The sequence below is a fragment of the Capra hircus genome, chromosome 13, assembly GCF_001704415.2.
Source record: "Capra hircus breed San Clemente chromosome 13, ASM170441v1, whole genome shotgun sequence".
Lineage (NCBI taxonomy): Eukaryota > Metazoa > Chordata > Mammalia > Artiodactyla > Bovidae > Capra > Capra hircus.
Window position 1 is genome coordinate 16,906,836 of NC_030820.1, and position 26,498 is coordinate 16,933,333.

Consider the following 26,498-nt stretch of genomic DNA (forward strand, 5'->3'; position numbering starts at 1 on the left):
ATCAGTACAAAATAAGATTCCTATTTCATTCATGGTACATACACTAACGGTTAAATAAGGTACAATTTAGAAAGCTCTTAGAAAACTATGAGATTATTTGCTGCTGCAATAACTTTCATTATCTCTCTATAATGTTTAAAATAGTAAGATGGGGAAAATACAATGAAAAACACTTAAAACTATCACTAAATATATATTATGGCATATCTATCACTGTTTTCAAAAGTTCCTTGTACTGAAACAGGACACTCACAGAGCAAAGTGCTCAATTTCTCACAAGCAGAAGAATGACATCTAAAATGTGGCCTCTGAACTGCCTGTAGTTTCCTCCTTACCATCAAGGGAAGTGATAAACTAATCTAGTGATCAATCGAGGAAGTGAAATCATTACCAAAAGCCAGAATATCTATTGTCAGTAGCAAGAGTTTTATCCCCCCACTCTTGGTGTTGGGGGGGAGGCAAAGTTGTTCTAAAGAAACAACTTTTCAAAGTGTTCAAAAGTGTTTTTACAACCAATGTTGCAGTTTTTACAAAATGAAAAACAGTAAGTGATGTGAAAAGGTCGTTGATAGGGTATTGGTTAAAGAAATGACAGTGGAGCCAAGAACAGGCTCTGATTCAGACACTGAAGGTGACGACGTGCATGGAGTGACCGACACGTTCACTCCAAAGCAGAGGGACTTGGTCGGGTAGCGCAGTCGATGGTGGACCACACACAGTCTTCCTTGCCTAAACTGCAATCAGGGTCCTGGCTCCTCCGAGACAGTCACAAAAGATCTGAGATCGGTTCCTATGGAAAATACTAAAGGCCTCTCCTGGGATGAGGCCATCATATGTCACTACCTGACTGCTCTAGACAAATGGATTTGAATTACAAATACTACTTTCCCAAGCTCTTCCCGAGGGCTTTTCATTGTGGGAGATCTGCTAGGACCTCGGGGATGGGACCCGGTCCATGGTTGAGAGGGACATCCGGTGTGGGAGCAAATTCCTCTGCTCTGAGATGCCACTTGAAACTCTCCAGAATGAAGAACAACCAACTTCATGAGTGTCTGGTTTATACCAACTGCTGGAAAAAAATTCCTGCACCTCTCGAGGATGCCAGTTAACTGTCCTTGACGACTCTGCTGTGAGGGAGAATGCAGCTGGGAAAGCTGGAGCCAGCTCTGAGCTGTTCATGGGGCAGGTGGCCTGGAGGGCTGACGGGCACAGAGGGAGGGGGCCCACGACCCTCAGCCACATGTCAGATTGAAGGCCAGAGGCAACCTGATGTAAAATTAGGCACGATGGTCCCTCCCAGAGCCCCTTCTCTTCTAGACCTATTCACTCACCAGTGGTCTGTCAAGGCTGAAGGATCGGTTGCCTGAGGTGGGCTGAGAGCTTAACCTCCAGTTTCTACACCATTCTCAACCCTGTGGTTTTCTCAGGATCTATTGTGTGAGCTAGATCACACAATAGACGTGACCTCTTCCTCCCTCTCCTCGAAAAAGTGCACCCAGCATGTCAGGATCATACAATTTTTATTTCCGGCCTTGTTACTTTGGGAATTTTGAATTTCTTTTCTTTTGTTTTTAACAATTAACCTAAAATTTCCTATAACACTAAACAAAATGACACTAAATAAAATGTTTTTTTTTTTAAAAAGGAGATATTATAAATAATATTGATGAAATCGTGTTAGAAATTTGAAATTTTCACCAGAGATCACTCTACCTGATTCAGATCATTTCTCTCAGTCTTCAGTTTCATCTCTACTGCTCGGAAAGTGAATTCCAGTTGCTGTTTCACTTCAGCTTCTTTACTATATTCATCTTCTTTTCTTCTTAAATGCTCCCTCATTTTCTCGTGTAACATCTCGGCATTTCCTCTATTCTCTTCTTCTTGCTTTAAGGTGAATCTGCAAAATTTAAAGCTCTTCTTAGAAAATCATGAGATTATTCACTGCTGCAATAACTTTTGTTCCCTCTTCACAATGTTTAAAATAGTAAACGTGAGGGGAATACAATGAAAAGTACTTAATAATGGTCACTGTTTTCCAACAGAGGCTTAAGAATAAAACTGCATAAAATTGTTTTCATTTTCTCTTGAGAAAAATGGCTACTTTATACATCTGCGGGTGGGAATGTAAAGTAATATAAACTTTCCTAAAAATACTTTAGAAATTTAGATCACAGACCTTTTTTAAGTTCTCATACTTTAACCAAATAATACGACATTATTAAAGAAAATGTATTCAAACTAATTAGAAAGGTAGAAATGAATTTATAGAAAAGGTGTTCCTTGCAGTATTAAACAGAATACAGAAAAGTGAAAAACAACTGAAAGTCAATTTGGTAAATATTTAATGGGATTTCCATTATGGGGGACTCCTGTATGGTCATGAAAATGATGATTGGAAAAATATGCCTTAAGTTATTAGAAGCATTCACTGTTAAGAACCTGCTATATTATTTCCAAGAATTTCACACTCCACAATACTAGTAACACTTTCTCCCCTGTAAAATCCTAGAGGATAAGTTAGTCGTTATAACATGTCTACATCCCTGCAGTATTAAAGGAAACAATAGTTCACATATTTCTTTAAAAGCGAGATGTACAGTACCTCAAGCTGCCGAGCTCTCGTTCCCACTCCACTTTCTGATGCTCTAACTGTGATGTCACTTCTTTGGTTTCTGACAGCTCTTTCTGTAGCCCACGAACCTTACTTTTCATTCTGAAAAATTCTCTTCTAAGTAGTTCACAGTGGCTTCTTTGAAAATCTACTAATCTTTCATGCGAAAGAATTGTATCTTGAATTTTCAACAAGCTAACAGAATCTGCATGATGAAGAAAACAAAGATAGAAACAAAAAAAAATTATGTGAGTAATTTTTGAGTATAAAGGACTGTGCCTTTCACTTTCACTCATCCACACACTGAACAAGTATTCAGTGTCTATAATGTGGAAGACTTTATTCTAAGCTCTGCAGATAAAACAGACTCCCCTGGCTCTTGTTTAGCTTGAAGTCTAGTAGAAGAGAAAGACAAATAAAATAATTGTGAACTCAGATAGATACTCTAAGAAAAGAGAGTTCTATGATCACATAATAGAACTTGACACAGACTGGGTCCAGGAAAGATTTCCCTGCAGAAAAGATGTCACACTGAGAAATGAAGGATGAGCAGGAAGGAGGAAGCAGAGCAGGAGGACCAACCGGTGAACAATCTCCAGCTGCCTTGTGTTTCTAAACAAGACAGAGTGAACAGCGACCGATTTACCTTCCTGAGTGGAGCAAGCAAAAACAACGCTGACAAAATACATTAAACAATGATTCTCATGACAAAGGACTTCAGGGAGTGAAGGACATTGATCCTGGAAACACACCAGGTTAGCCTAAGGAATGCCCCAGCTCACTGCCTGGAGAGAATTTCCAGGCCCCGACGCGGGGAGAAGGAACAGAAGCTGAGTCAGTCAGACTCCCTGACAGGAGGTGATGAAGCTGACAGTCTGGTGAAACCAAAGTGGGCAGAGATCACAGATCAGAACCGCGGAGAGGAGAGAGTGGGACAGAGAGAAAAAGGACCCTGCAGATCTGAGGAGGAGCCCCTCGGGTATTCAGCAGAGGAACGAAGAGCGCCCATCTGGGAGAAACCACCTGAGACCAGGGAGAAACCGTCTGAAAAGACTGTTGGAACCTGCGACTGGTGCTCACTCAGTCCCGGAAATTCTATCTATTCTCATGGGCCAGGCTGGAAAAACTTCTCCTTACAGTAGAATGAACGGGGTAGTCAGTAAGGTCTTGCCTCCAAGGCAGGAAATAATCAGCCCTAGCCCCAGGGCCCCTCTGGATGCACCTAACAAACCATGAGAAGCAAGAGCACAGAAGGATCTCTGGAAAACTCTCAACATTTGGAAACTAAATCACACGGATCTAAATAACCCTTGGATCAAAGAGGTAATGAAAAGAAGAATTACAAAGTATTTTGAACTGAATGAAAATGAAAACGTAAAGACCAGCAGACATTTTAGGAAACTGGCACGCAGATTCTAAAATTCATGTGGAAAGAAGGGTAAAAAAATAAAACCAGATGAAGCTAGACAATTGTGACCTTTAACCATGCAGCAAGAAGCAGCAACACTTGGGTTACATGATGAGATCTGAATTTTTAAAAATAGTTAATAATTAAAGTTGGTGTGCACAAAAATAAACTCAAAATGGATTAAAGATCTAAATGTAAGATCAGAAACGATAAAACTCCTAGAGGAGAACATAGGCAAAACACTCTCAGACATAAATCACAGCAGGATCCTCTATGATCCACCTCCCAGAATTCTGGAAATAAAAGCAAAAATAAACAAATGGGATCTAATTAAAATTAAAAGCTTCTGCACAACAAAGGAAAATATAAGCAAGGTTAAAAGACAGCCTTCTGAATGGGAGAAAATAATAGCAAATGAAGCAACTGACAAACAACTCATCTCAAAAATATACAAGCAACTTATGCAGCTCAATTCCAGAAAAATAAACGACCCAATCAAAAAATGGGCCAAAGAACTAAATAGACATTTCTCCAAAGAAGACATACGGATGGCTTACAAACACATGAAAAGATGCTCAACATCACTCATTATTAGAGAAATGCAAATCAAAACCACAATGAGGTACCACTTCACACCAGTCAGAATGGCTGCGATCCAAAAATCTGCAAGCAATAAATGCTGGAGAGGGTGTGGAGAAAAGGGAACCCTCCTACACTGTTGGTGGGAATGCAAACTAGTACAGCCACTATGGAGAACAGTCTGGAGATTCCTTAAAAAATTGCAAATAGAACTACCTTATGACCCAGCAATCCCACTGCTGGGCATACACACCGAGGAAACTAGAATTGAAAGAGACACGTGTACCCCAATGTTCATCGCAGCACTGTTTATAATAGCCAGGACATGGAAACAACCTAGATGTCGATCAGCAGATGAATGGATAAGAAAGCTGTGGTACATATACACAATGGAGTATTACTCAGCCGTTAAAAAGAATTCATTTGAATCAGTTCTGATGAGATGGATGAAACTGGAGCCGATTATACAGAGTGAAGTAAGCCAGAAAGAAAAACACCAATACAGTATACTAACACATATATATGGAATTTAGGAAGATGGCAATGACGACCCTGTATGCAAGACAGGAAAAAAGACACAGATGTGTATAACGGACTTTTGGACTCAGAGGGAGAGGGAGAGGGTGGGATGATTTGGGAGAATGGCATTCTAACATGTATACTATCACGTAAGAATTGAATCGCCAGTCTATGTCTGATGCAGGATACAGCATGCTTGGGGCTGGTACAGGGGGATGACCCAGAGAGATGTTATGGGGAGGGAGGTGGGAGGGGGGTTCATGTTTGGGAACGCATGTAAGAATTAAAGATTTTAAAATTTAAAAAATAAAAAACTAGAATAAATAAATAAATAAAGTTGGTGTGCAGACTGAGGTTCCTCAAGGTGGAGCAGCAGGGAAAGAAGTTCTGAGATTATTTCAGTTATTCTAGGAAGAAAATGATGCTAACATGACCTTGAGTGAAGGCACAGGGAAAAGAGTCAACAGAAGGTTCAGTGAGTGAGAAGGATCATAGGCCTGTGGCTAGTGTATACATTCACTTTCATGTTCTTTTAATACAGAACCTTCTGAGATGCACAGTGCTGTAACATATCCCTGGCTCTAGGCAGTACTAGACAAGGTGTGCATATATCACTACTCTATACACAAACAGGCTTTCTGTTAATATTTACACTGCGGTCCTACCTTTATGCCCCAAGCCAAGTGGTTCTACTTGCAACATGGAATTTGTAGAGTAAAGCACGTCGTCATCCTCAGAAACAGTCTCAGAAGACTGAGTTAAGTCATCCAGGTGGTTCACATAATTAATTTGTTCTTTGACCTATACATAAATAATACTGTCTCACAATGTCCTTAAAATATGTATAAAATATCTTAAGTGTACAGAGGTGATAAATCTCTTTATCAAAACAAAAACAGACACTTCTTAAAAGAACAGATTTTTATCAAAAGGATAACTTTATCAGTAGTGTTTCTAAATGATGTGTTTAAAGTAAAGTTCTCTACAACAAAGGAAGATTTTCTATTTTGCAACTATTCCTTTTAAAAAGTATTTTTTACCAGGAAAATATTTTTTTAAATTCTTTTTTTTTTTTTTTACTATACCTTCTTCTTTTCATATGGTGTTTTTCTTGCAGGCCTAAAAAAACAAATGATTATTTTCAGGCTAATAGTAAATACTCAAAAATACAAACAATACCTAAACTTTTCTTTTTTAGAGAAATTCTGCATTGGTAAGTAATTTTCTATACAAGGATACAACAGTCAGTAAGAGAAGCATTAAAGGACAAAGAAAATATATCAGTAATATTAATAAAGCATTAAATTTAGATCCAAGGCAAAGGAAAAACATAACGTTACTTGCGTTATGTGATAGAAAGCAGCATACCAGAGTTTTTTGCACCTGTCATTTTCAGTAAGAATTAATTTTTATGGCAATAAAACCTATCTGGGAGATATTCCTGAAGTCCTCCTAAGAAGGAAACCCATTTTGAATAACCATGATATTAGCTTTTTGAGGACTTCCTAAGCAATTGCTATGCATTATTATAAGCACTTGACATGTCTTAAAGGCATTTTAATCCTCACAGTCATTCTGGGAGATAGGGATAAGAAGAAATGGAGCACAGAAAGGCTGAGGAACTCGCCCAAGCCCACATAGCACATCACCAACAGACCCAGAATTTAAACCCAGGAGATCTGGCTTCAAAACTGCTCTTCCAAAATATGCTGAGAAAGTAATATTGAAAAGTGTTTTTAAGTAATATGATGGTGAATGAATCTATAGCATTATTCCATGTCTAGCTATAACAATAAATAATAATTTCTGAATCTTAAAACATATTTCTCAAAAAATAAAAAGACCAGATGTAGGCAAATCTGGAAATCTACTTTCAATAAAGATTTGTTTTTCGTAAAGAAATTCATCAATAGGCATTCATTCACCCATTCTGCTGTTTCTTCATGCACCTGACATCCACTTATTGAGCACACAATGTGTGTTAATGACACTCTTAATACAGGAAGCATGGTTTTTGTCATTTAGATCTTTATCATCCAAAAGGAGTAATCTGTGAAAGATTGTTAATATTTTTTTTTCTATTTTATATAAACAAAATCTTCCCCTTTTCCCTGGAATCTATAAACAACTATGAAGTTAATACAATGTGATGTTTCAGAGTACTTTACAAAATTATAGCTACTCACAAAGTTACTATCAACCAGAATCATCAAGGAATTATCAAATCCTATTCAGTATAGCCTAAGTGTTTGTAAATTCACAATTATGTAATTTTTGAAAATCTACGTGTGATCGAATTAACTTTAGTCATCTGCATATGCAATTATATAGGAATATTACACCTCAGAACCAATGAACAAGCCCTTACCATAAAACTATATATGAGCAGAAGTATTATGTACAATTAGTTCACTGTAATAATGTCATACAATCAATAAGCTTTCTAATATTGAAAATGCAAACAAGATTAAATAAACATATCCTCTGCTGGCTCATTTCCGACAGCATACACACTCTAAAAGCTCCCCTCTTAACATAAAACAAGAAACTCCTTTGAACTCCACACTCCTCTTCAATTACCATCCAGTTCTCCATTGCCTGTCCCAATAATATTCCCTACGGAGCTGTTTACCTGCATTCACTACAGTCCAGCTTGCAAGGGGACTCTTCACTGGAAGACTTCCAGCCAAAGTCACTGGTCCTCACTGTAACCTTTCAGCAACTTTCAACTATGGTTCGTCCACTAGAGTTGAGGAATGTCTTGTTTTGGCCTGTACAGTGTATTATGCTGCTCTATTTCCAGAAGTACTCAGAGCTAATATTACTTACCCTACAAACAAAGAATTTGTAGAATGTACCTGTCATCATCTTGATTCACTCTGTTGTCATCATTCACGTGCAGCAGACCACCAGTCAGCGAATCGGTGTTTTCAAATATCGGTGCAATCACACAGTCTTCTGGTGTCCGTTTGGCATTGTTCTTTTTCTTTACTTTCTTCCTGTGCACACCAGGGTCGCTACTTTTTAAAAATTCACAAAAAAGCCAATGTTTTCTAATAGTTCAATTGATAAAGAACAAAAAAACAATTCTTGTAAAATTCCAACTCTTATCCATCTTAAGTCATTGATTAACTCTCAAAACAGTTATGAAGTACCAACCATATGCAAGAAAACAAATTCTTCCTTCAAACACAGATATACAATTATGATACAATATGATATATAAGAGTTGACATATGAAAGTCATAAGTGGAATAAGGAAGGATTCACAGAAGAAGTGAAGAAAGGAGGTCATGAGAAAGAGAAAAGGGAGAAAATCATTCCACTTGGAGATTCGAATGTGAGCACACACATCAGGCACAGGGCATCTGGGTTGTTTCCAAGGAACCTAGAAGGAAAAGTACAAAATACATGGAAGAAAGTAGAGAGATGCATCTGGAAAGACATTGGGAAGAACCTCAAGGGCTACACTGAACACCTGGCGTCCACTGCCTTGACTCTTCAACATGGGAGTCATAATTAGAGCTATACTATATTTTTTGTTTTGCTTCTAAATATAATAATGGAGAATTTAGGGACTTCCCTGCTGGTCCAGTGCTTTGGAGTCCACCTGCCAATACAGGGGGCACCGGTTCAATTCCTTGTCAAGGAAGACCCCACATGCCATGGGGCAACTAAACCCGTGCTGCACAGCTACTGCAGCCCGCACCCCAGAGCCCACGCTCAGCATCCAGAGAAGCCACCACACTGAGAAGCCCGGGCACTGCGGCGGCAGAGACCCAGCGCAGCCAGAAATAAAGGAAAAAGAGAATTCACAGAAAAAAGCCACACTTAACTTAGGTGGTATTTTAAATGACGTGAGGCACATATACCATGAAGGAAGAAACCAAGGAAATATTTGGCCAGAGTTGGGGGGGAGTTTAATTTTAAACCACCCACATGATGGGGTGACAAGAGCATCTTGGATGAAAAGCAGGTGCCTCATCAGTTCTCCTGCCACCAACAGCAATTTGGCCTCCATCCATGGACATACTCAAAGCGCTAGGAGAAAAAAAACTGCCAACCAAGAGTACTCTATCCAGAAAAGTTGTCTTTCAGAAATGAAGGAGAAATAAAAACTTTCCCAGACAAAGCAAACCTGAGGGAGTTCATCACCACTAGTCCCGCCTCATAAGAAATGCTGAAACAAGTCCTCAAACTGAAACGAAAGGATGTTCATTAGTGACATAAAATAAATTTAAATACACAACACACTGGTTAAGGCAAGTACGCATTCAAATCCAGAATACTCTAATACTGTAACATGGTGGTATGTTAACAAAGTAACTCTAGTATTAAGGCTAAAGGACAAGAGTATTAAAAATAACTATATCCCTAGTAAAATGTAAAATGTGTAAATCACAAACATCAGTTCAAGTTAGAAATTGCTTTATAGGAAAATAACAAATGGCCTGATGTTAAATATTGATACAGGATTACCTATCAAAATCTTCATTCTCCGTAGCAGGAAACTCCTGGCTGCTGTTTCTTCCACTCTTTCTCTGCTGAATCAATCCACTCTCATCAGCAGCATCACATTTGTTGTCTGATACTTCCACTTCACTACTTTCGTGCTTCTTTTCTTCTTGAACCTTTAGTGAAAGTTTGACACTAAGAATAATTGCTACTTCTTTATTATAAACATCTTTGTTTTCAATTTTATTATTTGCCTCAGCATTTGCCCTGAACTTCAGTGATAAAAACATTTTTGTGTTTATTTTACCACTTACAAGTCACTGAAATTTTTGTAAAATCTGCTCCTTTCTGTTTGAGGAAAAGAAACAAAATTCCCAAAATTTCAAAAATGGCTTTCTTCATAAGATGCAATTATTCACATTCAGTCTTCCCCATCTGACTGGCGGAGACAGAGAAATAAAAGGACAAAGACACAAAATCTGGCCACTTGGGTCTTTACCACCTGGATTTTCCTTAAACAGCCAGATGGAGAGGATGTGACACCTTCGTGCCTCAGAGACAGAAAGGAAACACTCTTCTTTCTGCACTAAAGCTATTCTTTTCCCTCTGCCTTTCACAATTCTTTTTTTCACTTGGATCCAGGAGATAGCAAAAAAGTGATGGTGTTCACTAAAATATATGAACCAAAGTTTACCAAAACACAAGGAGCAGAATGAAACTGAGGAGTTGTTAGTTAGTGTGGAATTCTGGAATATAAGTAATGCTTCCCAATTCCATAAGCAATAACCATCAAACCTTACAGAGGGTATAGAAATAATTGCCTACTGTCGCTCCACTACTTACCAAAAACAGCAATAAAATTCAAAAAAGTTCAAGGTTTTGTTCAAAGCCCCTAAAGTGGCACTCCCTACATTTTATGGCACCAAAAGAAATGATACAATTCTGTAACCTTGAATGTGATAAATTACCAAATTCATCAGATTAATCAGATAAGTTAAAGTGTGACTTTGGCACAGTATTTTTAAATGCCTTAGTTGGGGATAGGGCTCATCTTTTTTTTAAACAGGAGAATACACAAAGTTTTTTTGTTTTTTGTTTTTTTCCTTGTCTATTGTTCAAATTCAGTCAAAGCACCTCTTACACAAAAGAGCAAACAAACAATTTTAAAAACCTATTACTGAAGAAAGAAAAATCTCACAGCGTCTCAAAGCTCAGTTTTCTCCTTTGGAAATAAAGACTTAATTTTTTTTTCTTTTTAGCTGAGGTTTTATACTACCTATGGGCTTCCCTGGTGGCTCAAATATTAAAGAATCCACCTTCAATGAGGGAGATGTGGGTAGGGAAGATCCCCTGGAGAAGGGAATGGCTACCCACTCTGGTATTCCAAGGACAGAGGAGACTGGCAGGCTACAGTCCAAGGGCTTGCCAAGAGTCAGACACAACTGAGCAACTTTCACACAAACACACACACACACACACACAACCTATGTGACGAAATCACACATGTCAAAACTTACTACATTTTAGCAAAAACCATAATGGAAAGGTCTGTCTCAAAAGAAACATCTGAGAGTGGTGATTAAAGCATATGTGGGAGTACATGCATTTGTTATTAAAAAGATCCTGAAGCAGCCATGCTGGAAATCTAAGTGCCCAGTGACTGTGGAAAGCAGAGAAGATCACACATATTCAACCACAATGAAGAGATTAGAGGGAACACGTGTTTATGTCCCTTCTCTCAGTCACTGCTTTCTTCCCATCCTATGGAAATACAACATAGTTAATACAACAGAGTTAAAGAAAAACAAACAAACTGCAAAACCCTATCTGATTATACTTCTTAAGCAATTTCCTTGGTGCTTATTCTGGTTCAGAAGATCACATGGTACATAGCTAAATGAGTTTCCCAGTCCACATCAAAGACTGACAGAGACAGAATTAGATATTAGATTGATTGAAGGACAAAAGCCATGAAAAGTTTCCCGAATTCCTATTATTGTGATGGCAGAAATAATCTATTTCTACACAATTACCTATTTAGATGACCCCACTTTATTCATAAGTGGAAAATCAAATGGACCAGATCATTAAGAGAAAAACTAAAGCAAGAGCAAATGAACCTCTACCTCTTTTGAAAGTTGAATTTTACTTTTCCAAAGCCAGAATTTTACTCTACTTGGAACATGTCTATTTCATTCTTAAATTTCTGCATATCCTTCTGTAATTCTTTCTTTACATACACTTTGGATGCCCTGTGACTTTTTGGTGAAGAATTCCCATTTTCTAATTCAAGTTCCATGCTTTCATCCTTACTAGCACTACAATTATCCACATGCAGTGGCTTCTGGAACCAGTCCTGTGTTGGTTTGCCTTTCTGATCAGTATTCGTAACAACAGCAGGAGTACCGTGACTTTTTATTTGAATAATGTGTTTCATCTTCCCGGAGCGGACAAGCCACAGACTAGACTGATGTGTCTGTCGGATGTCTAATTTCCGATTAGTAGGATTTTGCCTCATGTTTTGTGACATCTGCATATCAAACTCTTGGTCTTCTTTCACTTCAAATGTAACTACTGGGTCTGCTACTTTTTTATTTTCTGTATCATTATAAAAACTCTCCTCAATTTTGATAAACACACGTTCAATGTCTAGTTGATCATTTTCAATGTCTACTTTATTTTCAGTGAAGCAAAGCTTTGAAGATGACCGACAAGCATATCCCAGGGACCCGGAGTTTACAGACAAAGGGAAAAATTTTCAAGACTGGTTCTTTTTGTTCAAGAAATGCTTGGAATACTAGATACATAGATATGCCAAATGCACCTTTTCCCTCACAATCAAGTATATTATTCGTCATATTAGGAGATATTTCCTTTTTGTTTACTCCTTCTTTAGGGTTATCACGTAGTGAATCTCCTCAGGACAAATGGTAATTTTGTATTTCTCACAAATTTCACCACACTTCTGCTTTAACTCATTTGTGATGGGTTTTAACTTACCTTTCCATTCTAATTTGCCTTGTTTGATACACATTTTCTCATATAGTATTAAACCAGAAATTGAAATTTACAGTTTTACATACCCGTGAATGGTTATTTTCATCTCCATCAAGTTTTTCTTGTGCTTCCTCTGATATCATTTCCAAGTCTAGTTCTGCTGACAAATCTGTATGGTTAGTTAAAATTACTTAGAATGTTTAGATAAAAGACATAACCTTCATTTAAAACATAGATCTAAAACATTGTATCAAATGATAGATTAAGTCAATCTTAATCTTCAGCTGAATATCTACTTCTTTAAGAAATACTTCCAATGATCTAAAACTTTCAACCAAATCCTTTGGGAAATACCACATGTCACCAGATTACAGGCAAACAAACAGCTCAAAGATTCAGTCACAGATTCATCCAAACATCAGTGAACAAAACAATCCGAAACCAAACAAAATTTCAAAATACAGGACAGACATATAAAGTCACAATACATTCTCTTCTCTCCTTCATAACAGTACCTTTTTAACAACATGCCAAGCTTCAACTGCAACGTTACTCATGGGTTAGAAAATTCCTCTTACTTTTTATGCTTTTATCAGTTCCTTAATCTGAAATGCTTCCCTGTACTCTTTTGACAAGTTACTTTTCATCTTTTAAGACTCAACCTGCTTTGTGAAATTGTCTTTGATTACAGCTATCTTCCCCAGATAAAAAAGTGTCTCTTTCCTTGTAGCTACCTTAGTACTTTAAAGATTTTTCTAGTGTATCTTTCCAGATTTTCCTAGTGATAGACACACTTCTGAACTGTAAATTATTTCCTCACACGTCAATCCTCTTGGCTCCTAAACTGCACAGGACAAGCTCTTAAAAATCACCTTGGTATAGACAGCCAACGGGAATTTGCTGTACTGCTCAGGAAACTCAAACAGGGGCTCTGTATCAACCTAGAGCAGTGGGATGGCAAGGGAGATGGGAGGGAGGTTCAAAAGGGAGGGGATATATGTATACCTATGGCTGATTCATGCTGATGTTTGACAGAAAATAACAAAACTCTGTAAAGCAATTATCCTTCAATAAAGAAATAAATTTTTAAAAATCACCTTGGTATAAATAGTCTTTATTTCTTTTATTCAATGACTATTTCTTGGGTTTCTGCTCAGTACTAGATACTGTAGTTTAAAGAAAAATGTAGATAAAAGGTGTCAGGGATGGCTTTTCTGGAGATAATGCCTGAGCGGAGACTTCAAGGGAACAGAGGGCAGGAAAGGGAGAGCACTTAAGGCTGCAGCAAGACGGGGAGAGAAGCACACGCACGACAGGGTAGATATCTGTCAAAGTACAGGGACAGGGACTACCGGAGATCACGGCATCTGGCCCCACCACTTCGTGGGAGAGAGATGGGCAAACAGTGGAAATGGTGACAGACTGCATTTTCTTGGGCTCGTAAATCACTGCAGATGGTGACTGCAGCCATGAAATTAAAAGACGCTTGCTCCTTGGGAGAGAAGGTATGACAAACTGTGACGGCATATTCAAAAGCAGAGACGTTACTTTGCCGACAAAGGTCTGTCGAGTCAAAGCTGTGGTTTTTCCAGTGGTCATGTGTGGATGTGAGAGTTGGACCATAAAGAAGACTGAGCGCCAAAGAACTGATGCTTTTCAGCTGTGGTGTGGGAGAAGACTCTTGAGAGTCCCTTGGACTGCAAGGAGACCCAACCAGTCAATCCTAAAGGAAATCAGTTCTGAATATTCATTGGAAGGACTGACGCTGACGCTAAAGCTCTACTACTTTGGCCACCTGATGTGAAGAACTGACTCACTGGATCCAAAGACCCTGATGGTGGGAAAGACTGAAGTCAGGAGGAGAAGGGGACAACAGAGGATAAGATGGTTAGATGGCATCACCAACTCCATAAACATGAGTTTGAGCAAGCTCTGGGAGATGGTGAAGGACAGGGAAGCCTGGTGTGCTGCAGTCCATGGGGTCACAGAGAGTCAGACACGACTGAGCGATTGTACAACAACAACAGAACAGGTGAGGGAGGCCTCAACAGCAGTTCAGAATTCCAGGGCAAAGGACAGAAAGAGAGAGATGGAGAGTCACGCAGAAGTCAGATTATGAAAGCATCAATGGCGCTTTAAGAGGTCTAGACATTAACGTGATTTAGAGTGCTTCATGGTCACGTGTGCTTTGAGATTGGTGACTAAACGCTCAGGGAGGGATGAAACTGAAGAGCACAGAAATAAAACGAGGAAGATGAACCTGAAGGCATTAACAGTGGGGAAAAAAAGGTGATGCAGACCTGAACTGAGGGAGTGTTTCCAGAAATATTTAGGATATAAAACTTTCAGGGTCTAATATAGAATAAATCTTTAAGAAACCAATATGTACAAATCCTGGGACTCTGATGGGGGAACAGTGGAAACTGTCATACTTTATTTTGGGGGGCTCCAAAATCACTGCAGATGGTGACTGCAGCCATGAAATTAAAAGATGCTTACTCCTTGGAAGAAAAGTTATGACCAACCTAGACAGCATATTCAAAAGCAGAGACATTACTTTGCCAACAAAGGTCCGACTAGTCAAGGCTATGGTTTTTTCAGTGGTCATGTATGGATGTGAGAGTTGGACTGTGAAGAAAGCTGAGCACCGAAGAATTGATGCTTTTGAACTGTGGTGTTGGAGAAGACTCTTCAGAGTCCCCTGGACTGCAAGGAGATCCAACCAGTCCATCCTGAAGGAGATCAGCCCTGGGATTTCTTTGGAAGGAATGATGCTAAAGCTGAACCAGTACTTTGGTCACCTCATGCGAAGAGTTGACTCATTGGAAAAGACTTTGATGCTGGGAGGGATTGGGGGCAGGAGGAGAAGGGGACGTCGGAGGATGAGATGGCTGGATGGCATCACTGACTCGATGGACGTGAATCTGAGTGAACTCCGGGAGTTGGTGATGGACAGGGAGGCCTGGCGTTCTGAGATTCATGGGGTCGCAAAGGGTCGGACACGACTGAGTGACTGAACTGAACTGAACTGGGACTCTGCTTGTTATTTTATAAAAGGTATCGACTGAGAAGAGAAACAACACGAACTGACTGAAGTTGCTTCTATTTATTTTGTAGTTTTCCAATTTCACACCGTCCAGTGTTGGAGGGACTCGTGTAGCCGTTTTATCTGAATCTGTGTTTCCTGGACTTACCAAGCTCACGGAGAAACAAGAACAAATGACTCAGTTGCATAGGTTAAAAAAAAAAAACACAAACACTTTGAGTTTAGAACTTGAAGTCACTATTCTAGGAGATAACTGAGTATCTTTTGTAAATGCAAAGGTGAGGATAGAAACAAAAAAACTACAGGAGTGTAAAAAGAAACAGTGTATGATTTCTTACTATAGCCCTGACCACACGACTGATTAAAGGCACTAAGTTAATTAGTATTTATGAACAACATGTTATTAGATGTGGTTACTTAATAGACTGGGCATCCTAGTAGAAGCAGAATTGATCTTCTGTACACTGCTTTTAAATGATACAGCACTCCTTCAAACCAACATCCCTTGTGAACTCTTAATTCATTACAAATAATAAAACAAGTTGATATTATATGGACAGAGCTGAGAAGGAGGTACTATGTGGCAAATTTCCCATGAATCCCATTACCACTGGGAAAGCCAATTCTAAAATATATGAAGTCATAGAAAACACAAGAAATATTTTAATATTTGGTTTCAGAGCTGCTTTTGCAGTTATACTGAATATAATGATAACTAATACGAATTTAGAGCTATATAAAAATATCACTACAAAGTCACATTTTGAGAAGGCAATCTCTGTCTACCTAGGTCTCCCAACTAGTCCCAGAGTTCTAAACATAATCCTGCCACTCACTCTCAGGTGTATGCTAAATACTAGCCAAAATGAACTTACTTTCTCCTAACTCTCTTTATTATTTATTGTATTACTATGGTCAGAAGGAGAATGCAAACGTCTTGCCAAGAGGTATTTATTGGTATTGGCTGTAGGCTCCATGAAAGGAGTCAGCACAAGGTAGATTTTGCCACAAAATCTCTAATTTGGAAGCGTCAGGATGACGGGAAGGCCGTGCCCAGGTGGCGCACGGCTGAGTGCCCTGGGCTCCTGCATTACCTTGTTTGCTTTCTCTGTTTTCCGGCAGCTGAGACTGGCACAGGTCACGGAGTGTGGAATTCCCTACCAGAAACACCGCCGCAATATTCCTCTTTACTTTATCTGTGATGGCCATCTGCCCAAATTCTGTGCATGTTGACTGATTTTTGGTCATTGACTGTGACATCAATGGACACTGATCATCAGCTTTCAAATGCCCAGCTCTCTGACAAGCCTCAACCCTGAGGCTCAAAGCAGTAGAAGCCAAATCTGAAAAATGTGAGAATAAAGTCTCCATTTATTAGAATGTAAGAATACAACCCTGACTAACTTGTGCAAAGTCTTTCTTCAGAGAATCAGTTCCAAGTCCTCCGCTCCCCTCAGAACCACTAGTCCTTCCCAGCTTATTGTATCTTACATGTCACTGTCATGAAGAGACGTTAACTAGCATATCTCATTTCTTCTGTTTTTTTAATTTTCTAATATTACTTACTTTGATTCACTCAATTTCTATTACATAGTCTGTATTCCATAAGAACTTTACTAATAATTATTTGTTTTCAACATACAAATATTTTATTAACAAAATATATGTCTAACTTATTTTACATTTAATTATGCCTTTAATACTATATGCTCTAGAGACCATGGTTTTTAAAAACACTTTTAATGAATGGTACTACTTTTATAAATGGTACAAACCCAGACAACATCAAAAAGCAAAGACATCACTTTGTCGACAAAGGTCCATACAGCCAAAGCCATGGTTTTTTCAGTATCATGTACGGATGTGAGAGTTGGACCATAAAGAAGGCTGAGCACCGAAGAGTTGATTCTTTCAAACTGTGGTGCTAGAGAAGACTCTTGAGAGTTCCCTGGACAGCAAAGAGATCAAACCATTCAATCCTGAGAGAAATCAACACCGAATGCTCATTGGATGAACTGATGCTGAAACTGAAGCTCCAAAACCTTGGGCACCTGATGTGAAGAGCCGATTCACTGGAAAAGACCCTGATGCTGGGAAAGATTGACAGCAGGAGGAGAAGGGGAAAGCAGAGGATGAGATAGTTATATAGCATCACTGATTCAATAGATGCGAACTTGGGCAAACTCCGGGAGATGGTGAGGCACTGGGAGGCCTAGCGTGCTGCAGTCAATGGGGTCACAAAGAGTTGGACACGATTAGCGACTGAACACCACCACCAACTGCTTTAATTACAATGAGACGGTCTTCTTCAAATTGTCAGTATCTTCAGAACTGATTTTTTTTAAGCCTTGAATAAACATCATAAACTTATATAGGAAATCATAGCTTTGTAGGTCACTAATTGTTTCCCCGTGAAAATAGGATAAGTTTGGGACCACACTGGATCCAAAGAGCACAGAGCACCATGAGGCAAAAATGAATGCAACACGGAAATATTTGCTTTTAACAAAAAGGAACTGTCAGGTCTTAATTTCTTAAGAGAAGTCAAAGAAACAAGCAAGAAATGTAAAAGTGAAGCTTTAAATCCTGTGTCAGCACAAGGGCCCCTTTATCATTTCACATCCAACCACGTCAATGGTTTCAAATGATGGTTCCCAAGTGTGCCCTGAGAACCCCTGAAGTCCAGAGACCCATTGGGTCGGGGGTCTAAAAGGTCAAAACTATTTTCACAGTAACAGTAAACGTCACTTCCATTCTCATTCTGTTCTGAGTGCACAGTGGAGTTCTTCAGAGACAGCATATGTGATAGCAAAACTCTAATGACTAATGGAACCAGCCGTTAGGATCGCGTGTGTCGTGCTTTATGTGTTCAGTTTCATCTTCCAGGAGTGTCTGGTGGAGGCGTGGGTCGGCAGTGGCCTGTGGCAGTGATCATGGGGACACTGAGAGCAACAGTGCAAGCACGGGAACTTTATCTTCACTACCTCCACCATGGGTTGGCCTCGAGGCCAAAAAACAGGGAGGGGACACAGCCCTGCCCACCAACAGAAAATTGGATGAAATATTGACTGAGTGTGGCCCCGCACATCAGAACAAGATCCTCAGTCAGTCTTTCCCATCTGGAAGCATCCATAAGCCTCTTATCCTTCTCTATCAGAGGGCAGATAGAATGAAAACCACAATCACAGAAAACTAACCAAACTGGTCACAAGGACCATAGCCTTGTCTAACTCAATGAGACTCTGAGCCAACCAGTGTATGGCCACTCAAGATGGACGGGTCATGGTGGAGCGTTCTGACAGAATGTGGTCCACTGGAGAAGGGAATGGCAAGCCACTTCAGTATTCTTGCCTTGAGAGCCCCATGAACAGTATGAAAAGGCAAAAAGACAGGACACTGAAAGAGGAACTCCCCAGGTCGGTGGGTGCCCAATATGCTACTGGAGATCAGTGGAGAAATAACTCCAGAAAGAATGAAGAGACAGAGCCAAAGCGAAAACAATACCCAGTTGTGGATGTGACTGGTGATGGAAGTAACATCTGATGCTGTAAAGAGCGATATTGCATAGGAACCTGGAAAGTTAGGTCCATGAATCAAGGCAAATGGGAAGTAGTCAAACAGGAGATGGCAAGAGTGGACATCAGCATTTTAGGAATCAGTGAATAAAATGGACTAGAATGGGTGAATTTAACTCAGATGACCATTATATCTACTACAATGGGCAAGAATCCCTTAAAAGAAATGGAGTAGTCATCACACTCAACAAGAGAGTCTGAAATGCACTACTTGGATGCAATCTCAAAAACAACAGAATGATCTCTGTTCGTTTCCAAGGCAAACCATTCAATATCACAGTAATCCAAGTCTATGCCCTTGGATTAATTAATTAACTACTAATGCTAGAAGAAGCTGAAGTTGAACAGTTCTATGAAGATCTACAAAACCTTCTAGAACTAACACCTAAAAATGATGTCCTTTTCACTGTAGGGGACTGGAACTCAAAAGTAGGAAGTCAAGAGATACCTGGAGTAACAGGCAAATTTGGCCTTGCAGTACAAAATGAAGCAGGGCAAAGACTAACAGAGCTTTGCCAAGAGAAACCACTAGCCATAGCAAAGATCCTCTTCTAACAGCACAAAAGACTCTACACATGGACATCACCAGATGGTCAATACCTAAATCAGATTGATTATATTCTTTGCAGCCAAAGATAGAGAAGCTCTACACAGTCAGCAAAAAGAAGACGGGAGCTGATTGTGGCTCAGATCATGAAATCCTTATTGCCAAATTCAGACTAAAATTGAAGAAACTAGAGAAAACCACTAGACCATTCAGGTATGACCTAAATCAAATCCCTTAGGATTATACAATAGAAGTGACAAATAGACTCCAAGGGATTAGATCTGATAGACAGAGTGCCTGAAGAACTATAGATGGAGGTTCATGACATTGTACAGGAGGCAGTAACTAAGGCCATCCCCAAGGAGAAATGCAAAAAGGCAAAATGGTTGCCTGAGGAGTCCTTACAAATAGCTGAGAAAAGAAGAGAAGCTAAAGGCAAAGGAGAAAAGGAAAGATATACCCATTTGAATGCAGAGTTCCAAAGAATATCAGGAGAGAAAAGAAAGCCTTCCTCAGTGATCAATGCAAAGAAATAGAGGAAAACAATAGAATGGGAAAGACTAGACATCTCTTCAAGAAAATCAGAGATACTAAGGGACTATTTCATGTAAAGGTGAGCACAATAAAGGATAGAAATGGTATGGACCTAACAGAAGCAGAAGATATTAAGAAGAGGTGGCAAGAATACACAGAAGAACTGTACAAAAAAGATCTTCATGACCCAGAGAAGCACCATGGTGTGATCACTCTCCTAGGGCAAGACATAATGGAATGCAAAGTCAAGTGGGCCTTAGGAAGCATCACTACAAAAAAAGCTAGTGGAGGTGATGGAATTCCTGTTGAGCTATTTCAAATCCTAAAAGATGATGCTGTGAAAATTTAGAAAACTCAGCAGTGGCCATAGGACTGGAAAAGGTCAGTTTTCATTCCAATCCCAAAGAAAGGCAATGCCAAAGAATGCTCAAACTATCGCACAGTTGCACTCATCTCACACGCTAGAAAGTAATGCTCAAAATTCTCCAGGCCAGGCTTCAGCAATACATGAACCATGAACTTCCAGATGTTCACGCTGGATTTAGAAAAGGCAGAGGAACCAGAGATCAAATTGCCAACATCCATTGGATCATCAAAAAAGCAAGAGTGTTCCAGAAAAACATCTTCTGCTTTATTGACTATGCCAAAGCTTTTGACTGTGTGGATCACAACAAACTGGAAAATTCTTAAAGAGATGGAAACACCAGACTGCCTGACCTGCCTCCTGAGACCTCTGTATACAGGTCAAGAAGCAACAATTAGAACTGGACTTGGAACAACAGACTGATTCCAAATAGGGAAAGGAGTACGTCAAGGCTATATATTGTCACCCTGCTTATTTAACTTGTATGCAAAGTACATCATGCGAAATGCTGGGCTGGATGAAGCACAAGCTGGAATTAAGATTGCCGGGAGAAATATCAATAACCTCAGATATGCAGATGACACCATCCTTATGGTAAAAAGCGAAGAACTAAAGGGCCTCTTGATGAAAGTGAAAGTGGAGAGTGAAAAAGTTGGCTTCAAACTCAACATTCAGAAAACTAAGATCATGGCATCTGGTCCCATCACTTCATGGCAAAAAGGTGAGGAAACAATGGAGACAGTGACAAGCTATATTTTCTTGGGCTCCAAAATCACTGCAGATGGTAACTGCAGCCATGAAATTAAAAGATGCTTGTTCCTTGGAAGAAAAGTTATGACCAACCTAGACAGCATATTAAAAAGCAGAGACATTTTTTTGCCAGTATCAGTCCATCTAGCTAAAGCTCTGGTTTTTCCAGTAGTCATGTATGGATGTGAGAGCTGGACTATAAAGAAAACTGAGCACCAAAGAATTGATGCTTTTGAACTGTGGTGTTGGAGAAGACTCTTGAGAGTCCCTTGGACTGCAAGGAGATCAAACCAGTCAATTCTAAAGGAAATCAGTCCTGAATATTCATTGGAAAGACTGATGCTGAAGCTGAAACTCCAATACTTTGGCCATCTGATGTGAAGAACCAATTCATTTGAAAAGACCCTGATGCTGGGAAAGATTGAAGGCTGGAGGAGAAGGGGAAGACACAGGATGAGATGGTTGGATGGCATCACCAACTCGACGGACACGAGTTTGTGTAAGCTCCAGGTGCTGGTGATGGACAGGGAAGCCTGGTGTGCTGCAGTCCACAGGGTTGCAAAGAGCCGGACATGACCGAGCGACTGAACTGAACTCCAACAGAGTGAACATCAACAGACAAAAACAGAAGCTCCTTGGAATTCTCAATAATTTTTAAGTATTAAAAGTATAAAAGCATCCTAAAGCCAAAAACTTTCAGAATCACTGTTTTAAAATATTATGTCATCAAATAGTCATTAAAGTATGATTACTTCCCCTACTTTCAATAATCAAAGACACCATAAACTCACATACACAAACACACACACACACTGTCTGCTAACCAAAACATCTGATAACAACACTAAAATGAAAGTGAAGCTTTACTCTAGGTAAAGGTCATAGATCAAGTAAGCATTTTTGGGCAATGGAAAAATCTTAGAGTCTAATAATTAATCTCTGAGAATTCCTGAGAAGCACAGAGGTTCCAAACTGAGAACTTCAGGATACCAAAACATATACAGAAACATACTGAGTTCAAGCTTACATTTAAAAAATTTCTTGTTTTTATGCTTGTACCTATCTTTTTTTTCAAAACACGGATACCAACAATAACATTTGGATTATGTATGTCAAATCCTTCAATTAAATTTGCAAAAAGAAGTTAGGACTATGAAGACTTAGCATTTCAAATATTTCAGTGTCCGTCTTTCCAGAGTTAAGTGTGTATTGCAAAATTTACCTGAACTGGATGTCTGTAAATCCTTCATTCCGACTGTTTTACTAGGAACAGAATCTTTCACTAAGACTGCAGGCTGAATGGGTTTAGAAACAAGTTGATTTATAAATCATGTACATATGATACAATCCACAGTTCATAATTCAAGATAAAAACATAAATGTTTTTACCTTCACATTAGGATATTTCCCAGGAGAATCTAAAAGGCAAAAGGGACACAGAGTTAATTTCAGGTAAACATGAAAGCCAGCTGTACATCCAGGCAGAGTTAGGACTCAGCAGAATCCTCGCACTCAGCCTTGGCAGTGAATACATTCGGTTTTAGTGTCTTGATTTTAGGGGTATGTTAGGATACCAGCAAAACAGACATAGGAATCCACAATGGATAGTGAAGAAAAAATAGAAATACAGGTTTAACAAAACATGCAGTTAAGATTTCAAAAGTAACATTACGTTTTCAATGAATTTATAAAATATTAAAGTGCACACAGACCAATGTGAACCTGCCGACTGATGAGGAGAAAAGTGATCTTAATCAGAGGAGCAAACCATGACCCCAAGAAGATAAACATGAAAGCTGATGGTAAAATGCACCAGTATATCTTGAATGCAATATAGCAGCTATCATTTACACCATTATACTACAAGTATTTATCATGTTCTTCGATCTGCCCAGTCATTTAAGAAGTACACAGTGGGATGACAGTTCACCAGAAGGTATAGTTCATTTCTCATCGGAGAAAGAGTAATGAACTGATTACCCTGGTTATACACTTCTAGAAAAATGGCTCATAAAAATACTCATTATTTTTCCATATCCATGTGGGCTACTGGTATGTCTACATGTCTTGGCTCCTCTAGTTGGGCCATCTTAAAGTTTCTCAATCCACTCACAGAAGAAGGTATATAAAACACATCTAGGAAATAATGTATAATAAATTCTCAACACTGAAATACAATTATCAAAAAGGAAATAATAAATTTAATTGCCACAGAATGATTAGATATTGAAAATCTTGCATGTTTTAAAATCAGTATAGTACTTATTGAAAATATTTCTAGCATTTAGGGAATGAACCCTATTAACCTGTTTTGTTTCAAAACTTAGTTTGGTTTGATACATCAAGCTAATGTTTCAAAGGATTTCTATAAAACAACTTTCAAAAAATCAGCTATCTTAAAAAGAAAAAAGTCAGTGTCTCCATATTCAAATTAATCTAATTTGAATTACAAATACCAATACAACACATATCTTTGATGCCTGAGAGTTACTTGGAGAGGTTGGAGTTTCCCCCACTTCTAGCACCCCCTCCTACCTCCAGTATTCTCTGGAGCAACAATGATCTTATCTCTTTTCAGTGCAAATACACTGAAGCCATTTAGAAGGAGTTCTCTCAAGTTTCCTCATCAACTCCAAACTCATCTCCCTACGGCCCACTTTCTTCCCTTCATCCTTTCACTAGATTCTCTCCTATCCAAAGGGTAGTAATCTCTGGATCTGTGGTCTTAATTCTTACCCCTTTACATTCTTTCTATGGATCATCCCCACCACTTCTTTTTCCCTCTTTGCTTAGCAATGGTATCTTACACCTATAATCGCGACTATGACTTTTTGCTTCCCTCTGGCTATAGACACACTCAGAAAGAAAAACATAATAATGCTTTTCCTTGATCCTGTTATGTCCTGTACTATCCAATGTTCTTCCAGACTTCTCTAAATGCAAGGCCACACCCTTGCTACTCGGAGAGCTTGTCAGAAACACAGATTCTCAGACCTCCTGCTCAGCATGTGCACTTCATACAAGGTCCAAAGGCGACTAATTAAACTTTGAGAAACTCTGGTCTACATGGAGTCTGCTTCTACATTAAAAGTGAAAGTGAAAGTCACTCAGTCATGTCCAATTCTCTAGGCTAGAATACTGGAATGGGTAGCCTTTCCCTTTTCCAGGGGATCTTCCCAACCCAGGGATTGAACTCAGGTCTCCTCCATTGCAGGCGGATTCTTTACCAGCTGAGCCACAAGGGAAGCCAGAGAATACTGGAGTGGGTAGCCTATCCCTTTTCCAGAGGATCTTCCTGACCTAGGAATCAAACCAGGGTCTCCTGCATTACAGGTGGATTTTTTACCAACTGAGCTAACAGAGACGTCAACTTAATTTATTCTCCTGAAATCTGAGCCTCAACTTCCTCACTCTAACACTTCCCCCCAAAGTGAAACTGCATTACAAGTGGGAAGCTTCCCAGTGGACTATCAGGCTGTAGGTTACTTGATCTCTGTATCACGGCCCCTGCTCACTCCTTCTTTCTAGTTCTCTTTTGTTGGCCTATGTGATACCATCCTATAAAGCAGCAACATTTCGTATGACTCCAATTTGCAAACATTTACAGCTGAGCACCTACGCTGGTGCTCCTCCACAGAGGATAAACACACAGCTCTGCAAGCCCAGGGACCGCAATCCTGAATGCCTCCCTAACAATGCGGAAAACAGGAAGAGGGGGAAAACTTTGCTGTTCTAGGACAAGTTTTGGTGCTGGAAGCTCACTTCAAATGCATCGTCCATGTCAAACACTCTCCCTTTATCTGGAGACCGTCACTACTTATTGCCCCCTCCCCCACAGGCCTGTGCTTCCTTTCCTTCATTTCCTCCCTGTTCCCTCTGCCTCACTCATCCTTCGTTCCCTCTTGCCTCTTATTTCTTGACCTTCCTTAGGCTGCACAGTATCTAGAAACAGAACTAATAATTTTTGGGAGGTCATGTGTCACATGGAATCTTAGTTCCCTTACCAGGGATCGAACCTGCACCCCCTGCATTGGAGAGTCTTAACCAGAGTCTTAAACATTGGATTGTGAAGGAAGTCTAGGAACTAATAACTGAGTCCTTAAACTGGATTCTCAATGTAATCTGTGGCTGAAACCTGACAAAATACATAATTTGCCTCCTCCTCTTTTTCCTCACTATGTCTCTGACAGGTGATTTTCTTTGGTGATTAGAACATATCAGCAATCCCATTTTAATTCAACGTTTTGTCAAATGACTTTTCTATAAAATACAATTCTTACCTTCTACTTGTCCAAGTACTGTCTTTTTTCCTCTTGGACCAGCAGCTCCAGATAAACAATCCACATACTTCTCTGGAAGGCTCTCAGAGATACTCTGCTAAAATTAATGTTAATAATGAGTTGCATGAAGACTTACTAATCCCTTTTGAAGAAAATACCCTACTTTAAAAAACTGCCTACTTTGAACCCAGTTAAGACAGGTTTTGCCAAGATCCCATAGCTGCTAAGTGACAGAACTGGTTTCAGAATTCTGAGGAGAATGTATGGCTTGAAAAGAAATATTTAATAGAATACAAGATGGGGCTAAAAAGAAGGTCAACAACTTTTAATCTAAAATTCTCGGCTCACAGTTGGAGGACACTGAAAAATATAGTGTAATCTTTTTTTTTTAATCACATATTTCTTATTTATTTCCATGCTATGCAGGACCTCATTCCTCAACATAACTCAAGTGAACTTCTACATCCTAAATATTAAAAAGGGAATATAAAAATAATTCATATTTTCAGAATTCAGATTTAACAGATATATTATGTATAGTATATTACCTGTAACATATTTGTCTCTCCACTAATTCACATTCAAAAACTATTAAAACGGCTCTTACATTCACGACCTATGCTACACGCTCCAGGAGGTGCACAACTGTTTTCTGAACTTCACTCATTTATACTGATACAGGGTCTGTAAGATGAATATTTAAATGAGGATAATACAAAATCTCTGAATTCTGAAGTTTCAGAATATGACACAAGGACTTTGAGTAGGTTTTTTTAAAACTAAAATAGAAAAATAAATCTGACGTTGTAAGTTTTATCCTACAGTTATTAAAA

At 39.2% G+C, this 26,498-nt stretch overlaps 1 protein-coding gene across 1 annotated transcript in view; it reads right to left on the bottom strand.

The window, feature by feature from the left end:
* Positions 1-26,498, bottom strand: part of LOC102175218 (ankyrin repeat domain-containing protein 26) — a 57,474-nt gene that overhangs the window by 12,401 nt on the left and 18,575 nt on the right. Inside the window, 11 exon segments of the mRNA XM_013968507.2 lie at positions 1,714-1,897; positions 2,603-2,816; positions 5,783-5,918; positions 6,203-6,236; positions 7,976-8,137; positions 9,597-9,748; positions 12,656-12,738; positions 16,710-16,958; positions 22,608-22,680; positions 22,775-22,803; positions 25,666-25,762. Coding sequence (XP_013823961.2) covers positions 1,714-1,897; positions 2,603-2,816; positions 5,783-5,918; positions 6,203-6,236; positions 7,976-8,137; positions 9,597-9,748; positions 12,656-12,738; positions 16,710-16,958; positions 22,608-22,680; positions 22,775-22,803; positions 25,666-25,762 — 1,413 coding nt within the window.